Source organism: Carcharhinus amblyrhynchos, chromosome 23, assembly GCF_965287045.1.
Source record: "Carcharhinus amblyrhynchos chromosome 23, sCarAmb.v2.hapA, whole genome shotgun sequence".
In the NCBI taxonomy this organism is placed as follows: domain Eukaryota; kingdom Metazoa; phylum Chordata; class Chondrichthyes; order Carcharhiniformes; family Carcharhinidae; genus Carcharhinus; species Carcharhinus amblyrhynchos.
The window spans coordinates 7,341,791-7,361,111 of record NC_137346.1 but is presented as its reverse complement, the minus strand read 5'-3'; the positions used below and the strand labels follow the sequence as shown (position 1 = coordinate 7,361,111).

Sequence of the window (19,321 nt, the reverse complement as noted above, 5' to 3'; positions counted from 1 at the left end):
ACATGTAAGATTCCGAGCAGGTCTTAACAGGGTGGATATTTTATCAAGTGGGAGAATCCAGAACTAGGGAGCACAGTTTCAGATAAAAGGGTTTAAGACGGAGACGAGGAGGAATTTATTCTCTCAGAGGCTTGTTAGCGTTTGGAATTCTCTCCTGAGGGCAGCAGTGGAGACTGTTTCATTGAATTTATTCAAACTGAGATAGAGTTTTGGTGAGTCTGGGGGGGTAACAGGCAGCAAAACGGGGGTAAGGCCAAGATCAGATCAGCCATGGTTATTGAATGGGAGGGCAGGCTTGAGGGGTCGAATGGCCTTCTCCTGCTCCTATTTCTTACACTCTTATCCATTTCCAAAACAGCTGAAATGAGCAAACTCCAGGAGTAAAACTGTCAAGGAATTCGAAACAGGCCCGGAGGGGCGAAAAAACCGTTCGCTTGACCGTCAAGGATCATCCAATCAGGTGATGAAGTTTCAAGTGTTTTCTAATTGGCTGTGAAAAGGGATGGGGCATCATAAGGATGGATGTGTTAGGCAACCAATGGCGTGGAGCATAGGGACAGGGCGCCTGGAGACAGGAGGTCATGTGACCACATTGGCTGGAATCCGTCCAACCAGAGATGGCATTGCAAATGAGGACAAAATTGGGCCGAGCTGTGAGGGCGGTCACAGTTGAATAGCTGCAGATACGCAGTCACCATTGAAGTGTTCACACACAAATAGTTCAGTTATTGGATAAGGCGATCATGATCCCTTCTCGTATTAACCCTCTCCATGTCCCACCTTCCTCTCACACTCCCCTTCCTACCCTACCCAGCGTTTGGACTGGGGACAGAGAGCTGCCCAGGGTCACCTTCTGAACAGGTGCCGGGGGAGCAGCCGAGGGTTTCAGAGCCCCGTTTCTTTGCTCTGCCTGCTAACCCTTCGATCCTCCCAATTCCCCCCAATCCAGTCTAAGCTAAACACAGTCAAAGATCAGACTCCCATCCTAACCATTCACACGAGCGTCACTGTGCTAAACATGCACACACCTTTACACAACTGTTTAATCATATTAAAGATTCTCTTAAAGACAAAGTGAAAATAATCCACACATCATTACCATCCAACACGAGTTCCCCCAAGGGGGAACATATGTGAGAAATGTTTGGGCAATGGTCTCCATCACTTTGACCTGAACCAGCTGAAATGTTGAGAGAAAAGGTCAGGGAACAGAAAATTATATTGAAGAGGAATCTGGCTGGGTCCATGAATCGGGAGATGCGGATCGAGTAAGGGCAGCAGGTTTTTTTAGTATAAAAAGTTTTAAAACTTTATTTATTAGAGCCACAAGTAGGCTCACATTAACACTGCAATGAAGTTACTGTGAAAATCCCTTAGTTGCCACATTCTGGTGCCTGTTCAGGTACACTGAGGGAGAATTTTGTATGACCAATGCATAAGACCATAAGACATAGGAGCAGAATTAGGCCACGCTGCCCATCGAGTCTGCTTCGCCATTCAATCATGACTGATACTTTTCTCATCCCCATTCCTCTGCCTTTTCCCCACAACCCTGATCCCCTTTTCAATCAAGAACCGATCTATCTCTGTCTTAAAGACACTGAATGATCTGGCCTCCACAGCCTTCTGCGGCAAAGAGTTCCAATGCAGCTAACCAGCATGTCTTTCAGACTGTGGGAGGAAACCGGAACGCCGGAGGAAACCCACACAGACATGGGGAGAACGTGCAAACTCCACACAGACAGCGACTCGAGCCAGGAATCGAACCCGGGTCCCTGGCGCTGTGAAGCTAACCACTGTGCAGCCCCACTAACCGTTTAGTTAGGGCATCATGATTGGCATGGGCTTGGAGGGCCAAAAGGCCTGTTCCTGTGCCATACTGTTCCTTGTTCCTGTTCTTTGGTCTAACATCAGTCAAGAAGCAGGAGGGACCTGAACAAGGTTTGACCTGTACTTGGATGGAAAGAAACTGAGCGAGGAACCTGCAGACGTCAATCGTGCAGCTCACAATCCAGGGGTCGGCTGTGGCTCAGTGAGCAGCACTCTCACCTCTGACCCAAAGGGGTGTGGGTTCAAATCCCGCTCCAGAGACCGGAGCACAAAAGCCAGGCTGACGTTCCCAGAGGGAATGTCACACTGTTGCGGGGGGTAAGATATCAAACTGAGGCCCTTTGTGCCCCTACATGTGGGTGTAAGAGAATCCATGGCCCCTATTGCACAGGACAACAGGCACATTCTCCCTGGTCAATATCCCTCACACAATGCGGACTATCCAGTCATTAACACATCGCTGGTTGTGGGAGCTTGCTGTGCACAAATTTACCACCACTGTTGCTGCAATACAACTGCACGCTTCAAAAAGGTATTTCATTGTGCTTTGGAATGTCCTGAGGTCATCAAAAGTTTTATATAAATGCTGGCCCTGATTCATCACACGACTATGAGGTAAGGTTATCTGAGCTTTCCTCAGCAGCGCAGGAAGGGTTAATGGACATTTGAACTGGAGTGTTTCCTCCCCCCCTTCACTGCTCAATACAATTTCCACACAGGATAAATAATTACTGAAGGGTGGAGTGGAAAAGATCCCTCAGTCTCACCCAGTCTGCAGAGTGCTGTATTATACATCAATCATTCATAGCGGGAAAGTGGAGGGGGCCCTGAGCGCACACACAGCTGAGTCAGTAAGCAGCGTGGAACGATCGTGCAGAAACCTAAGCTGCTCTCTCGTCAGCAGCTGTGTCATATCAGTCACTGAGAACGACAGGTATCGTGTTTCTCTCCGATCACAGCATCTTCAGAGCCTCTTTATCCCAGTTCAATACTTCAGTGGATAGCAGTATCCAGCACTTCACCTCTCTCCAATTCAGCAAGATATCACTATTTGTAGAGCTTCTCCCCCTTTCAAATATTGGTTAAATGACAATAAAATATGTGTCAGGCATTACATTTAAACTTGAATTTATTCAGCTGACTGTTGAACACAAGGTACGTCAGCAGTGTGAAGGGTAAGCCTCCATCTGCCTGTACAAATACAACTCCAACAACATTTAAGATTTTTATTTATTAATTTGTGGGACATGGGCATTGCTGGCTGGCCAGCATTTACTGCCAATCCCTAGTTGCCCTTGAGAAGGTGGTGCTGAGCTGCCTTGAATCGCTGCAGTCCACGTGCTGTGGGTTGACCCACAATGCTGTTAGGGCGGGAATTCCAGGATTTTGACCCAGCGACTGTGAAGGAACGGTGATATATTTCCAAGCCAGGATGGAGAGTGGCTTGGAGGGGAACTTGCAGGAGGTGGTGTTCCCATGTATCTGCTGCCCTTGTCCTTCTAGATGGAAGTGGTTGTGTGTTTGGAAGGTGCTGTCTAAGGATCTTTGGTGAGTTTCTGCAGTGTATCTTGTAGATAGTACACACTGCTGCTACTGAGAGTCAGTGGGGAGGGAGAGGTTGTTTGTGGGTGTGGTGCCAATCAAGTGGGCTGCTTTGTCCTGGATGGTGTTGAGTTTCTTGAGTGTTGTTGGAGCTGCACCCGTCCGGGCAAGTGGAGAGTATTCCATCACACTCCTGACTTGTGCCTTGTAGATGGTGGATCGGCTCTGGGGAGTCAGGAGGTGAGTTACTTGTCGCAGGATTCCTAGCTTCTGACCTGCTCTTGTAGTCACTGTGTTAATGTGGCGAATCCAGCTGAGTTTCTGGTCAATGGTAACCCGAAGGATGTTGACAGTGGGAGACTCAGTGATGGTAACACCATTGAATGCCAAGAGGCGATGTTAGATTGTCTTTTATTGGTCATTGCCTGGCATTTGTGTGGCGTGAATCTTACTTGCCACTCGTCTGCCAAGATGATCGACAAAGCAGCCTACTTGATTGGTGCTCCATCCAGCACCTTAAACTTTTACTCCCTCCCCACAGCAGCCGTGTGCACCATCCACAAAACGCACTGCAGCAACTCACCAAGCCTCCTTCGACAGCACCTTCCAAACCCACAACCTCCACCACCTAGAAGGACAAGGGCAGCAGATACATGAGGAACGCCACCGCCTGCAAGCCCCACACCGTCCTGACTTGACTTGGAACTATGATGACATTCCTTCACTGTCACTGTAGTGGCACTGTCGGTGTAGCCACACCACACAGACTGCAACCATTCAAGGAGGCAGCTCATCACCATCTTAGCAAGAGCAAATAGGGACGGGCAACAAATGCTGGTCTAGCCAGTGACGCCCACATCCCGTGAATGAACCTCATCCAGGTTGATTGAACTAAACAAGCTGAATGCTATCTGAATTAGAGAGTTAGGCTGGCTGTTACCCACTCATCAGATCAGCACCTGTGGTGCTGAATGGATAGCTCCTTCTGAACTCTGCTCTCATTCCCTGTGAGCAAATTCCAAGGATTACGTACCAACATACGCATTAGGAGCAGAAGGAGGCCACTCGGCCCCTCAATCCTGTTCTGCCATTCAATAAGATCACAACTGATCTGATTGTAACCTTAACCCCACAGTCCCACTGACCCCCAATTACCTTTCACTCCCCTCGTTAATTGAGAAACTATCTCGCTCTGCATTTAAAATATTCAACGACTCTGCATCCCCTGCCTTTTGGGGAAGAGAGTTCCAGAGACTCACCCCCCTTCTGAGAACAAAACTGTCCTCATCCCTGTCTTAAATGAGTGACCCTCCACCAGTTCTAGATTCTCCTACAAGACAAAACATCCTCTCTATATCCACCTGGTCAATACACCTCAGGATGGTTAAGATATGATCAAGTCACCTCTTTGGCACAGTGGTTAGCATTGCTGCTTCATAGCGCCTAGCACTGCTGCCTCATAGTAACAGGGATTCAATTCCCGGCTTGGATCACTATTGGTGCGAAATGTGCACATTCTCCTCAAGCCTGTGTGGGTTTCCTCCGGTTTCCTCCCACAGTCTGAAAGATGTGTTGGTTAGGAGCATTGGCCATGATAAATTCTCCCTCGATGTACCCGACCAAGTGCTGGTGTGTGGTGACTAGGGGATTTTCACAGTGACTTCATTGCAGTGTTAATGTAATTTCATAATAATGGGCTGGCCTTTTAGTACAGGAATGAGAAGTGTTGTGAATTCTCCAGTGAGGTGTGGACGCTCAGTTCAGTATCTACAAGGCTGGGATGAGCTCAATTTTGTGCTCGGTGGGGATTGAGAGATAGGGGACCATGCTGAGCTAATTGATCAGCTTTGATCTTGTTGAATGCTGGTACAGGCTTGAGGGGCCAAATGGCCTTTTCTAGATCCTAAAAATGTACTTCTTTCATTTTTCTGAGCATTTTGGTAGATTAAACTAGGGCAGGACTTACTCAGTTAATGGTACGGCATTGGGGAGAATTACAGAGCAAAGTGAACTAGGGGTACAGGTTCATAGCTCCTTGAAAGTGGAGTCACCGGTGGACAGAGTGGTGAAGAAGGTATTCAGCATGCTTGGTTTCATTGGTTAGAACATTAAATATAGGAGTTGGGATGTCTTGTTGAAGACTTTGGTAAGGCCACACTTGGAACACTGTGTACAGTTCTGACCACCCTTCTATAGAAAGGATACTGTTAAACTAGAAAGAGTGCAGAAAAAATGTACTAGGATGCTACCAGGACTTGATGGTTTAAGTTATAAGGAGAGGCTGAATAGACTGGGACTTTTTTTCTCTGGAGTGTAGGAGGCTGAGGGGTAATCATATAGAGGTCTATAAAATAATGAGGGGCACAGATCAGCTAGATAGTCAATATCTTTTCCCAAAGGTAGGGGAGTCTAAAACTAGAGGGCAGAGGTTTAAGGTGCGAGGGGAGAGATACAAATGGGTCCAGAGGGGCAGTTTTTTCACAGAGGGTGGTGAGTGTCTGGAACAAGTTGCCAGAGGCAGCAGTAGAGGCGGATACAATTTTGTCTTTTAAAAAGCATTTAGACAGTTAGTGGTCTTTCTTGATTTTCAGAAGGCGTTTGACAAGGTACCTCACAAGAGGTTATTGCAGAAGGTCAGGGGGCATGGAGTTGGGGGTAGGGTGTTAGCGTGGATAGAGGACTGGTTGTCAAATAGGAGGCAGAGAGTGGGGGTCAATGGGTGCTATTCGGATTGGCGGATGGTGACTAGTGGAGTGCCCCAGGGGTCGGTGCTGGGGCCTCAGCTATTTACCATTTATATAGATGATCTGGAGGAGGGAACCGAGTGCAGGGTGTCGAAATTTGCTGATGACACCAAAATTGGTGGAAAGGCAAATTGTGCGGAGGGTGGGGAGAGTCTACAGAAGGATCTAGATAGGCTGGGCGAATAGGCCAGGAAATGGCAAATGGAATTTAATGTTGGCAAGTGCGAGGTGGTCCACTTTGGTAGGAATAATGGTAGGAAGGATTATTACTTACGTGGAGAAAAACTGCAGCAGGCGACGGTGCAGAGGGACCTCGGGGTCCTTGTGCATGAGTCGCAAAAACCCAGCTTGCAGGTGCAGCAGGTGGTCAGGAAGGCAAATGGGATGCTGGCCTTCATCGCGAGGGGGATTGAATATAAAAGTAGGGAGGTCTTGCTGCGGCTGTATAGGGCATTGGTGAGGCCGCAGCTAGAGTACTGTGTGCAGTTTTGGGCGCCGTACTTACGCAAGGATATTTTGGCCTTGGAGGGAGTGCAGAGGAGGTTTACTAGGCTGATGCCGGAGTTGAGGAGGTTGAGCTATGAGGAGAGGCTGAATAAATTAGGCTTGTACTCATTAGAGTTTAGAAGAATGAGGGGAGATCTAGAGGAGACGTGTAAGACAATGAATGGGATGGATAGGATAGAGGTGGAGAGACTCTTCCCGCTCAGAAAGGATAGTAGGACTAGGGGGCACAGCCTCAAGATAAAGGGGGGGGGGGCGGTTTAGAACGGAGTTGAGGAGGAACTTCTTCACTCAAAGGGTGGTGAATCTCTGGAATTCTCTGCCCGTTGATTGGTGGAGGCTGCCTCGCTAAATATTTTTAAGACGCGGGTTGATGGGTTTTTGATAAGAGAGGGGATTAAGGGTTATGGGGAGAGGGCGGGAATTTGGCACTGAGTCACGACAGATCAGCCATGATCTTATTGAATGGCGGGGCAGGCTCGAAGGACTAGATGGCCTACTCCTGCTCCTATTTCTTATGTTCTTATGTACATGGGTAAGATGGCTATAGAGGGATGTGGGCCAAATGTGCACAATTGGGACTAATACAGGGGTTTAAATAAAAGAGCGGCATGGACAATTTGGACCGAGGGGCCTGTTTCCACACTGCAAACCTCTACCACTTTATGACAATGCTTTACCCCCACTGAGCAGGGGATAAAGTGGGCCTCCTTCATCACCCCCACCCTCTCTCCTGACCAGTCACCCAGGTTTCTCCCATGTTGAATGTGCTAATGCTGGATGTCTACTCCGAATTTTAAATGGAACTGCACAAAAAGAAGCTCAAGGGCTTCTGTAGCTGTAATGAGGACACTCTGGCTCTGCAGGAGACTGCGAGATCGACCTCAGTAGGAATACAGTCATCTGTCACTGTCTCCTTTCCCAGTCGCCCCCCCAGACTCATCCTCTCTGTAATAAAGGACATCATCTGGACTGCAGTGTTTTGTTGTCATTTTGCCTCCTTTCAAATCTGCCTTTCCATTTTAACCACATTTATTGCAGGCACTGAGTCATTCCCGGCTCCTGAATCACGGCTTTGCCCTTGAGAAGGAAATACAATTGGCATCAGAGCTACAAGGAGCGTTTTTCATCTTACCTCATACAATCCGCATTGTGAACGGACAACCGGTTACCAGGCAACAAGGCACGGGCTGTTTGACCTGGGAACTTGTCCTTGAGACAGCTCACGGTTCTCTGTGAACGCCCCCCCGCCTGACCTCAGTCACAGGGTCAGTCTCACCTTCCTACCTGAGCTGCCAAAGTGTTGATTAGATCCAAACACTAACACTGTTGGTGATTAAATGCCACCCAAATACTGGTCAGTACAGGAAATGGCGCTGCATCTATCAGAGAATGTGGCATCTGACTAACAACATGTACACAAGTGTGCAAACACACTGCACACTCACATACACGTGCACTCACACACCACACACATGCATGCACACGTTCACCGCTCACTGACACACACACACGGCACATACATTCACACACACCCCCCCCACACACATACATTCACACACACACACACACACGCACACACACACGGCACATACATTCACACTCACCCCCCCCCACACACATACATTCACACTCACACACACACACACACGGCACATACATTCACATTCACACACACACACACACACGCGGCACATACATTCACACACACCCCCCCCACACACATACATTCACACTCACACACACACGCACACACACACGGCACATACATTCACACACACCGCCCCCACACACACATACATTCACACTCACACACACACACACACGGCACATACATTCACATTCACACACACACACACACACGGCACATACATTCACATTCACACACACACACACACGCGCACACACACACACACGCACACACACACGGCACATACATTCACACTCACCCCCCCCCACACACATACATTCACACTCACACACACACGCACACACACACGGCACATACATTCACACACACCCCCCCCACACACACATACATTCACATTCACACACACACACACACACACACATGGCACATACATTCACACTCACACACCCCCCCCACGCACGCACACACACACACACACACCCCTCACTCACTTCAATCAATCTCCCCTTGTCTTGTTCAGAGGAAGCTAAGACCATGAATCCCCTAATCTCCCCAACATGTGAGATTAGATGGATCCACATACAGAACGGAAGAGGCCTTTCGGCCCCTCGAGCCCATTCTGCCATTCAGTGAGATCACTGCTGATCTCTATCAGGCTGTTGTCTACCCTCTTTGGTTCTGTAAACCCATAATCCTCCTTGCTTGACAACTACCAAGCTCAGTTTGGAATTTTCTGCTCACTTCCACGCTCCGCAGTTTTTCTGGGGTGAGAGTTCCAGATTTCTAGCTGTCTTTGTTGGAAGTTCCTGACCTGCCGTGAGTGGCCGGGCTTCAGTCTTAAGGCTCCCTCCTGTGCACTTCCCTAATCAAAGGAAACGCTTACCTCTGCCTGACCTTTCATTGTCTTAAACACTTAAGAACATAAGAAATAGGAGCAGGAGTAGGCCATCCAGCCCTTTGAGCCTGCCCCGCCATTCAATAAGATCAAGGCTGATCTGTTGCTGCTCAGTTCCACTTTCCCGCCCTCTCCCCATAACCCTTAATCCCCTCTCTCATCAAAAACCCATCAACCCACGTCTTAAAAATATTTAGCGAGGCAGCCTCCACCACTTCAACGGGCAGAGAATTCCCATTTTAAAATCACCTTGTCAGCATTTTGTCCTTATGAAATATTGATTGCATTTTGTGTATTGCTGCAGAGAATGATGCTGAAGTTACAGCACAGACACAGGCCATTCAGCCCATCTGATAAGACCATAAGATATAGGAGCAGAATTAGGCCACTCGGCCCATCGAGTCTGCTCTGCCATTCAATCATGGCTGATATTTTTCTCATCCCCATTCTCCTGCCTTTTCCCCATAACCCCTGATCCCCTTATTAATCAGGAGCCGATCTATATCTGTCTTAAAAGACACTCAATGACCTGGCCTCCACAGCCTTCTGTGGCAAAGAGTTTCACAGATTCCCCACTCTCTGACTGAAGAAATTCCTCACCTCTGTTTTAAAGGATCGTCCCTTTAGCCTGAGGTTGTGCCCTCTGGTTCTAGTTTTTCCTACTAGCGGAAACATCCTCTCCACGTCCACTCTGTCCAGGCCTCGCAGTATCCTGTAAGTTTCAATAAGATCCTCCTTCATCTTTCTAAACTCCAACAAGTACAGACCCGGAGTCCTCAACCATTCCTCCTCCGATCCGTGTGTTGCCCATGCTCCACACAAGCCTCCTTCCATGTTGTTCCCTCTGACTGGCAGTGTAACTTCCCATTCTTTTCCCTGTGTGTATTTACTGAGCTTCCCCTAGTGTGGCACTGAGTTCCATATGGGAAGGAGCGCACACAGCTATACATCCTGGTCAGACTTCGCATTCAGAATGTCGTGTACAGTTCTGGACATTTCCGGAAAGTTCCATTGGCCTTGATGGGAGTGCAGTGCAGACCCACCTGAGCTGGACAGGGTTATTCATTTATTTTATCAGCGTCACAAGTAAGACTTCCATTAACACCACAATGAAGTTACTGTGAAAATTCCCTAGTCGCCACACTCCGGCACCTGTTCGGGTACACTGAGGGAGAATTTAGCACCGCCAATGCACTTAACCGGACTGTGGAAGGAAATCGGAGCACCCGGAGGAAACCCACGCAGACACGGGGAGAACTTGCACAGTCAGTGACCCGGGCCGGGATTCGAACCCAGGTCCCTGGCGTTGTGAGGCAGCAGTGCTAACCTCTGTGCCGCTGCGTTACCCCAGAGTTAGAGTTTGAGGCAAGGCTGTACAGACTGGGCTTGTACTTGAGCACAGTTTAGAAGTTAAAAGAGTTATCTAATTGAGATGATTCTACCCCCTGCACCAAACCTCCCCCCTGCACAATACCATCTGTAAGAGGTGGGGTGGGGGGAGAGGAACAGGAGGCTGTTTCTGGGGCTGTTTGAAAGGGTCACTCAGAATGTGCAGGTCACGATGAACTATTTACTGTTGGAACTGATCAATGCTTCACTGAATAAATGGGAATGGCCGATTGCTGAGAAATCGATAACAAGGGAATGAACTCTCCCTTCAGCTGGTTACTGCCACTCAGGCAGAGTGTGGCAAGGCCGAGGGAGGGAGAGAGAGATGGTGGAGTGAGGGAGGGAGAGAGAGGCCAGTGGGGGGGGAGGGGGAGGGAGAGAGGGGGAAAGGGATGGGGGAGGGAGAGTCGGGAGTGAGGGAGGGAGTGAGTGAGGGAGAGGAGGGGAGAGAGGGAGAGGAGGGGAGGGAGGGAGGGGAGAGAGGGAGGAGGAGAGGAGGGGAGAGAGGGAGATGGAGAGGAGGGGAGGGAGAGAATCAGAGGGAGGGAGGGAGTGTGTCAGAGGGAGGGAGAGGAGGGGGAGGCAGAGGAGGGGAGAAGTGTGAATGAGGGAGTGAAGGAGGGAGGGAGGGTGTGAGTGAGGAGGAGGAAATGAGTGAGTGAAGGAGAGGGAGGGGGGTTGAGAGGGAGGAAACTTGGCCTGAGTGCCTGAGGACACTGGCTAAGGCTGTAAGTTGGGACGAGCTTAGACAGCCTCTCACGTACTAAACCACCCAGGCAGCTCGCTTGTCTCAATAAAATTCTTTTTTTAAACTTTGATTGAGAGGTTCTGAGGGGAAATCCATACACACGGCTTAATAAACTCTTCAAAGAAAATGCGGCTGAATTAATTGAAAGCCACCCCAGCTGTGTGCTTGGCACTCACTCAATTCCAATCATATAGTAAATTATAGCTCACTTAAACTCAGAGAGACCGAGGAGAGTTACTGTCACACACTGCCTCATTAGATTTTATAATCAGCATGGATTAAGGGTTTGATCCAGGCTTCCCGATCCCAATGCCAGGCTGATCTCCAGGCTGGGAACCTGGGAGTGTCAGAGGTGGGACCCAGGTTTGAGGAGAGATTGACTCGGTTAGGATTGTTTTCACTGGAGTTCAGACAATGAAGGGGGGGGGCGATCTCATAGAGACTTATAAAATTCTAACAGGATTAGTCAGGGTTAGATGCAGGGAGGATGTTCCCGATGGTGGGGGAGTCCAGAACCAGGGGGTCACAGTCTGAGGATTCGGGGGAGACCATTTAGGACGGAGGTGAGGAGACATTTCATCACCAAGTGAGCCTGTGGAATTCATTACCACAGGAAGTAGTTGACACCAAAATAATGAATGTATTCAAGAAGCAGCTGGATATCGCACACTTGGGGGCGAATGGGATTAAAGATTATGGAGAGAAAGCAGGATTAGGCTATTGGGTTTGGAAGAGTTAATTACGAGGGGGTGTAGGTTTAAAGGAGATGTACGAGGCAAGGTTTTTTTACACAGAGGGTGGTGGGTGCCTGGAACTCGCTGCCGGGGGAGGTAGTGGAAGCAGATATGAGTGACTTTTAATGGGCGTCTTGACAAGTACATGAATAGGATGGGAATAAAGGGATATGGTCCCGGAAGGGTTGGGGTTTTAGTTCAGTCAGGCAGCATGGTCGGTGCAGGCCGACAGACCGGTTCCTGTGCTGGAATTTTCTTTGTTCTTTGATCAGCTGTGATCATAACAAATGGCAGATCAAGCTCGAAGGGCTGAATGGCCTATGTTTCTAACTCTAGCCGTGACCCTTATCCCACTGGATCCAGGCTAGCTTGTTTTGGCGGATGTTTCTCTGACACCACCCCCGCCACCGCACCCCCCTCCCCGCTTCCAACCAGGAGGTATTACCAATCAAATTAGAGATTGCAGGCATATGGGTGGAGCCTTGGGAAACCAGGACCGTTTGTGAAGAGTGACCACAAATTGGCCTCAAATGGACTACCCAATCCATCAGGCAAACCAGCCTCCCACTGACTCTGTCTACACTTCCCACTGCCTCGGCAAAGCAGCCAGCATAATCAAGGACCCCACACACCCCGGACATTCTCTTTTCCACCTCCTTCTGCAGGGAAAAAGATGTCTGAGGTCACGAACCAACCGACTGAAGAACAGCTTCTTCCCTGCTGCTGTCAGATTTTTGAATGGACTTACCTCACATAATATTAATCTTTCTCTACACCCTAGCTATGCCTGTAACATTCTGCACTCTTTCATTTCCTTCTTGTGTGTTTTGTCTGTATAGTGCACAAGACACAATAATTTTCACTGTATGTTAATACATGTGACAATGATAAATCAAATCAAATCAAAAGACAAATCAATTCCCAGACGCTGCCATCTTGAAAGTAGACCAGAGACAGAAGGCCGATTAATTAAATGTGGAATCGAAAACTGGTCTCAGTAACAGTGACCGTGAAACCATCAATTGTTGTGAAAACCCAACTGGTTCACTAATGTCCTTTAGGAAAGGAAATCTGCCATTCTTACCCAGTCTGGCCTCCATGTGACTCCAGAATCACAGCAATGAACAGCCTTTGAAAAGGCTGAGTGAGACACTCAGTTCAAGGGCATTTCGGGATGGGCAATAAATGCACCCAGACCCTGCTTACCTGATACACCCATCCATCGATACACCCTCCAGGTGCAGCTGTAACACTGGCCACTGGTGGTGCTGCTGAGCTGCCGGTTCCTTTTGAAGGGGGTGGTGTTAACTGTTGAGTAGTCTCAGTGACACGATAGCAAAATGCAGTCGGTCTTAATCTCCGGAAAATGTTCCCAAGTACAAAAGCCATCAGTATAAGGTAATCGGAGATTCAGGAGAACGTTCTTTACCCAGAGGTTGATGAGAAGGTGGAACTCTGGGCTACCAGGCGTGGTTGAGGTGAATGGTATCGGGACATCAAGGGGACATTAGGGAAGTAGCAATTCCAATGAGGAGAAATGGGAGGAGGTTCCAGTGGAGCATAAGCACCAGCATGGACTGGTTTGGGCCGAATGGCCTGCTTTTGTGCCTTGTTCCAAGTAACCAGTCACTCTAAATGGATGCTGTCCTCGAGACCCCTCTCTTCCAATCCACGCTTTCAACAACAACTTGAATTTATATGGCACCCTCAATGAATTGTGATGTCCCACGGGTCTACAAAGAAACATCATCAGCACAATTTAACACTGGGCTACATAAAGAAACATGAGGTCAGGGACCAGAAAACCTGCCCAAAGGAGTAAGTTTCAGGCAGTGTCTTCAAAGAGGAAGAGGGGGAGAGGTTTAGTGATGCAATTCTATTCTTCACATCTCCTCCCCACAGCTGCTGTATTTTCACCATCTCTAACATCCTTGCCTGGATGGGTGCAGCTCCAATAACACTCAGGAAGCTCAACACAATCCAGGACACAGGAACTGTTTGATTGGCACCTCATCCACAAACATTCACCCCTCCATCACTGACACACAGTCTGTACCATCCACAAGATACACTGCGTTAACTCACCAATGTTCCTTAGGCAGCATCTTCCAAACCTGTGACACTAGTCACAGAGGTTAACAGCTTGGAAACAGGCCCTTCAGCCCAATTTGTCCATACCTCCCTTTTTTTAAGCCCCTAAAATAGTCCCAATTGCCCAAGTTTGGCTCATATCCCTCTATACATTTTATCCATATAACTGTCTGAATGCTTTTTAAAAGACAAAATTGTACCTGCCTCTACTACTACCTCTGGCAGCTCATTCCAGACACTCACCACCCTCTGAGTGAAAACATTGTCCCTCTGGACGCTTTTGTATCTTTCCCCTCTCCTTAAACCTATGTCCTCTAGCTTTAGACTCCATCTAGACTACCATCTTGAAGGACAAAGGCAGCAGATACACGGGAACACCACCACTGCAAGTTCCCCTCCAAGCCACTCACCATCCTGACTTGGAAATATATCGGCCGTTCCTTCACCGTCACCAGGTCAAAATCCTGGAACTTCCTCCCTGACAGCACTATGGGTGTACCTACACCCCAGGGACTGCAGCGATTCAAGAAGGCAGCTCACCAGCACCTTCCCAAGGGCAGTTGGGAATGGGTAGTAAATCCTGGCCTGGCCAATGACACTCACATCCCAGGAACAAATAGGAAAAACTTACGGGTGATCCCGTCAGTCCCATCCAGGAGCTTCGGCACGTAGTGGAGAACGGAGAGGTCACTCTGAAGGATTTCATTTGTTGTCGCCCTCGCCAATGCCGCAGCCAATGAGAAAGGGGCGTTACTGGAAGAGAAAAGACAGAAAGATGATGATGATGATGGGAGGTAACGTCTGTCGCCAGCCTGCTGCCAGGAGGAAACATCCAGAGCCAACCAGCATCTGGAGAAGGTCCAGACGAGGGAAAGGGTTAGTGTGTTCGCCTGCTGTAAAAATACAAACACAACTTAACAGAAGCAGCCTACGAGAGGCAAGTGGATGTGTTTGATTTGGAAGTCCACACGCACAGATTCAGGGTGATCTTCCAGGGCTGGTTTCATTTATCTGAGGGAAGTCAGAGAGAATTGAGCAAGATGCATTTTCCCTTTGTCAGTCCTGGGCTGAGTGGGGCCGGGGTGGGAGTGGGGGGGTGGGATCTCATCGTGGTGCTGCCAAGATTAGATGTTGGGCATCTAGTTTTTTCCTGCCAGTTGTTTGAGTCCATAACTTACAGGATACTACGAGGCCTGGATAGAGTGGACGTGGAGAGGATGTTTCCACTAGTAGGAAAATCTAGAACCAGAGGGCACAACCTCAAGCTAAAGGGACGATCCTTTAAAACAGAGATAGAGGAGGGATTTCTTCAGCCAGAGAGTGGGGAATCTGTGGAACTCTTTGCCGCAGAAGGCTGTGGAGGCCGGGTCATTGACTGTCTTTAAGACAGACATAGATAGGTTCTTGAATAATAAGGGGATCAGGGGTTATGGAGAAAAGGCAGGAGAATGGGGATGAGAAAAATATCAGCCATGGTTGAATAGCGGAGCAGACTCGATGGACCGAATGGCCTAATTCTGCTCCTATGTCTTATGGACTTATAACAGTGTAACTTCCTCAGAAACTAAGATAATTCTCAAGTTCACCACATTCAGTTGGATCAGTTTGAGGGTTTTTCAATCTCTGTCTTTCCCTATTCCCACTCTCCTGGTTAGGTACATTGACCCGTACAGGCACCAGAATGTGGCAACTCTGGGATTTTCACAGTAACTTCATTGCAGTGTTAATGTAAACCTTACTTGTGACACTAATAAATAAATTTTTTACTTTAACCCAGTAAAAACCAAGAACAATTCTCATTTGTGGTCACTGGTGGTCCTTTAGACTTGCATTTATATAGATCTATCGCAAACTCAGAAAATCACCAAGTATGAAGTACTTTTTTTACACACAGGAAACATGGCAACCAGTTTAGACACAGCAAGCTCCCACAATAATCAAAGTGATAATGATCAGATAATCTGCATTGGAGGAAGGTTAAATATTGGCCAGGGTGACGGGGAGAACTTTACACTTCTCAAAATAGTGACACAGAGGCAGGAATTTTACCAACACGCCTGCACCAATCCCGGGAGCGAGCGAGGTTCGGAGAACGGCATTCTCCGTTAGCTCGGGTGGGATCGTACGAATCTTGGGCAGACGTGCCAGTAAAATTCCACCCAGAATCCTTCATATCTAATCCGAGAGGACAAATGGGGTCTCGGTTTAATGTCTGCACCTCCAACAGTGCTGCACTCCCTCAGCGCTGGAGTGTCTGTGTTGATTTTGTGCAGATGTTCGCGAGTCGGTCTGGCTGATGTTTATGTGAACGAACAGTTTATTTTCTTCCCATTTGGTTTTCAGTCTGGTTAACCACGGTCTCCCGTATCAGAGAGTCTACAATAGCTCCGAGCGGCAATCTGATACAGAGTGATAACTGGGCCAATGTAACAGCTGAGACAGAGAGAATCAGAACTGAGCCTCTCTCTACATCCTCATCTCAACCTGTCCGCAGCACAGACGGATGTTGGGGAGTTTGGATCCAAACAAAAACCAGTGAGGGGAGTGAGGTGGTTCTGTGATCTGAATGGGAATAACAAGCAGTTCCAAGATCAGGAGTTCAGCAAATAAATTCTCCACATTCTCCCTTCCTGTGGATTTCATCGACTTCTCTCAACCTTTCAAATATTCCAACAATCTGTGGATCACTCATTCCGATCCAGCAGCGATTCCCAGAAAGGGCAAGTCCAGAGGCTAGAACTAGGTCTCTGGCTGCAACTCCCCCCTAACTACCCCCCCATCTCCCCCCCAACTCCCCCCAACTCACCCACAAACTCCCCTAATTACCCCCCAACTCACCACAACTCCCCCTAACTACCCCCAACTCCCCCCAACTCACCCCCAACTCACCCACAAACTCCCCCCCTAACTACCCCAACTCACCCACAAACTCCCCCCTAACTACCCCCAACTCACCCACAAACTCCCCCCCAACTCACCCACAAACTCCCCCCCAACTCACCCACAAACTCCCCCCAACTCACCCCTAACTACCCCCCCAACTCACCCCCAACTCACCCACAAACTCCCCCCCAAATCCCCCAACTACCCCCCCAACTCACCCACAAACTCCCCCCTAACTACCCCCCCAACTCACCCCCAACTCACCCCCCAACTCCCCCCAAACTCCCCTAACTACCCCCCAAACTCCCCCCTAACTACCCCCCCAACTCACCCACAAACTCCCCCCCAACTCACCCACAAACTCCCCCCCAACTCACCCCTACTACCCCCCAACTCTCCCCCAACTCACCCCCAACTCACCCACAAACTCCCCCCAACTCACCCCTAACTACCCCCCCAACTCTCCCCCAACTCACCCCCAACTCTCCCCCAACTCACCCCCAACTCTCCCCCAACTCACCCCCAACTCACCCACAAACTCTCCCCCCAACTCACCCCTAACTATCACCCCAACTCACCCACAAACTCCCCCCCAAATCCCCCCAACTACCCCCCCAACTCACCCACAAACTCCCCCCTAACTACCCCCCCAACTCTCCCCCAACTCACCCCCAACTCACCCACAAACTCCCCCCCAACTCACCCCTAACTACCCCCCCAACTCTCCCCCAACTCACCCCCAACTCTCCCCCAACTCTCCCCCAACTCACCCCCAACTCACCCACAAACTCTCCCCCCAACTCACCCCTAACTATCACCCCAACTCACCCACAAACTCCCCCCCAAATCCCCCCAACTACCCCCCCAACTCACCCCCAACTCACCCACAAACTCCCCCTAACTACCCCCCCAACTCACTCCTCAACTCCCCCCCAACTCACCCCCAACTCACCGCTAACTACCCCCCCAACTCACCCCCAACTCACCCACAAACTCCCCCCTAACTACCCCCCCAACTCACCCCTCAACTCCCCCCCAACTCACCCCCAACTCACCGCTAACTACCCCCCCAACTCACCCCCAACTCACCCCCAAGTCTCCCCCAACTCCCCCTAACTCACCCCCCAACTCCCCACCACATCCCCAAACTCCCCCTCACCTCCATAACCCCTAACTCCCCCCTTCACCCAACTCCTCCCCCTCACTCCAACTCCCCTCCTAACTCCCCCCTCATGCCTCACTACCCCACAGCTCTCCCCCACCTCCCAACTGCCCCTTTACCCCAACATCCCTTTCAAGCCTCCAAATCCCCCTCAGCCCCTCAATCACCCCGACTGCCCCCTCTCACCAACTCCCTCCAACTCCCCCCTTTACCCCAATTTCCCCCTTCACCCCCTCAACTCCCCCTTCACCCCCCCCAACTCCCCCCTCATCCACCAACTCCCTCCAACTCCCCCCTTTACCCCCAACTCTCTTTCATCCCCAACTCCCCCCTTCAACCCCCATCTCCCCTATTCCGATGGGGGGGTGGTTAATACGAATGCCTCCATATTTAACCTGATTCCGCCTAAACTCCAAAAAAAAATTCACAGATGAGGCCACTCGGCCCCTTGGGTCTGCTGCACCATTCTATCCGATCCCGGCTGTTCTAACATTAACCTGAACGTCACGTTCCCAGCCTGGATAACCTCCCGGTGTATCAGGTATCTCTCTTACTCTGAGAATTCCCGCTTCCATTGCCTTTACAGGAAGAGAATTCCAAAGACCCACAACCCTGTGAGAGGAATATTCTCCCCTCTTCCCTGTCCGAAACGGATGGCCCGCTGGCCGTGATTTTCCCAAAAAATGACAAAGTGCCGGTGAGAATACCGGAATAATCCGTGCCGTTCTGTCCAGCACAGTCCGGACAACAATCGCCCCAAACGGGATATTTTGGGAGAGCGGTGAGTTACGCGCTGGTTTGGCAGGAATGGGGCCCGAGCACGCGGGTGAACCTGGCTGCAAAGGGAACGGGCACCGTGTCAAAAGGTGCCCCAATCTCAGAGTGCCAGAGACCCCCTGCTTCCTGCACCCCCCCCCCACGGGGCATCAGGACACCACCCTCCTCCCCATTTTCCCCACCCTTTGCTCTCTCTCTCTCTGTTCCTCTCTCCCCCTCTCCTTCTCTCCCTCCCTTGCTCTCTCTTTCTCTCACCCTCTCTCTCCCTCACTCTCTCTCCCTCTCACGCTCTCTCTCTCTCTGACGCTCCCTTTCTCTCTCCCACCCCTCACTTGCCATCTCTCTCACTCCCTCACTCTCTCTCTCACTCT

At 49.7% G+C, this 19,321-nt stretch overlaps 1 protein-coding gene across 2 annotated transcripts in view; it reads right to left on the bottom strand.

Moving 5' to 3' along the window:
- The window catches only part of ppm1e (protein phosphatase, Mg2+/Mn2+ dependent, 1E), a 92,064-nt gene that overhangs the window by 14,703 nt on the left and 58,040 nt on the right, over positions 1 to 19,321 (bottom strand). For both annotated transcript variants that reach the window (XM_080210339.1, XM_080210341.1), the window contains exon 2: positions 14,760 to 14,881. In XM_080210339.1, coding sequence (XP_080066465.1) covers positions 14,760 to 14,881 — 122 coding nt within the window. The remainder of the gene's footprint in view (positions 1 to 14,759; positions 14,882 to 19,321) is intronic.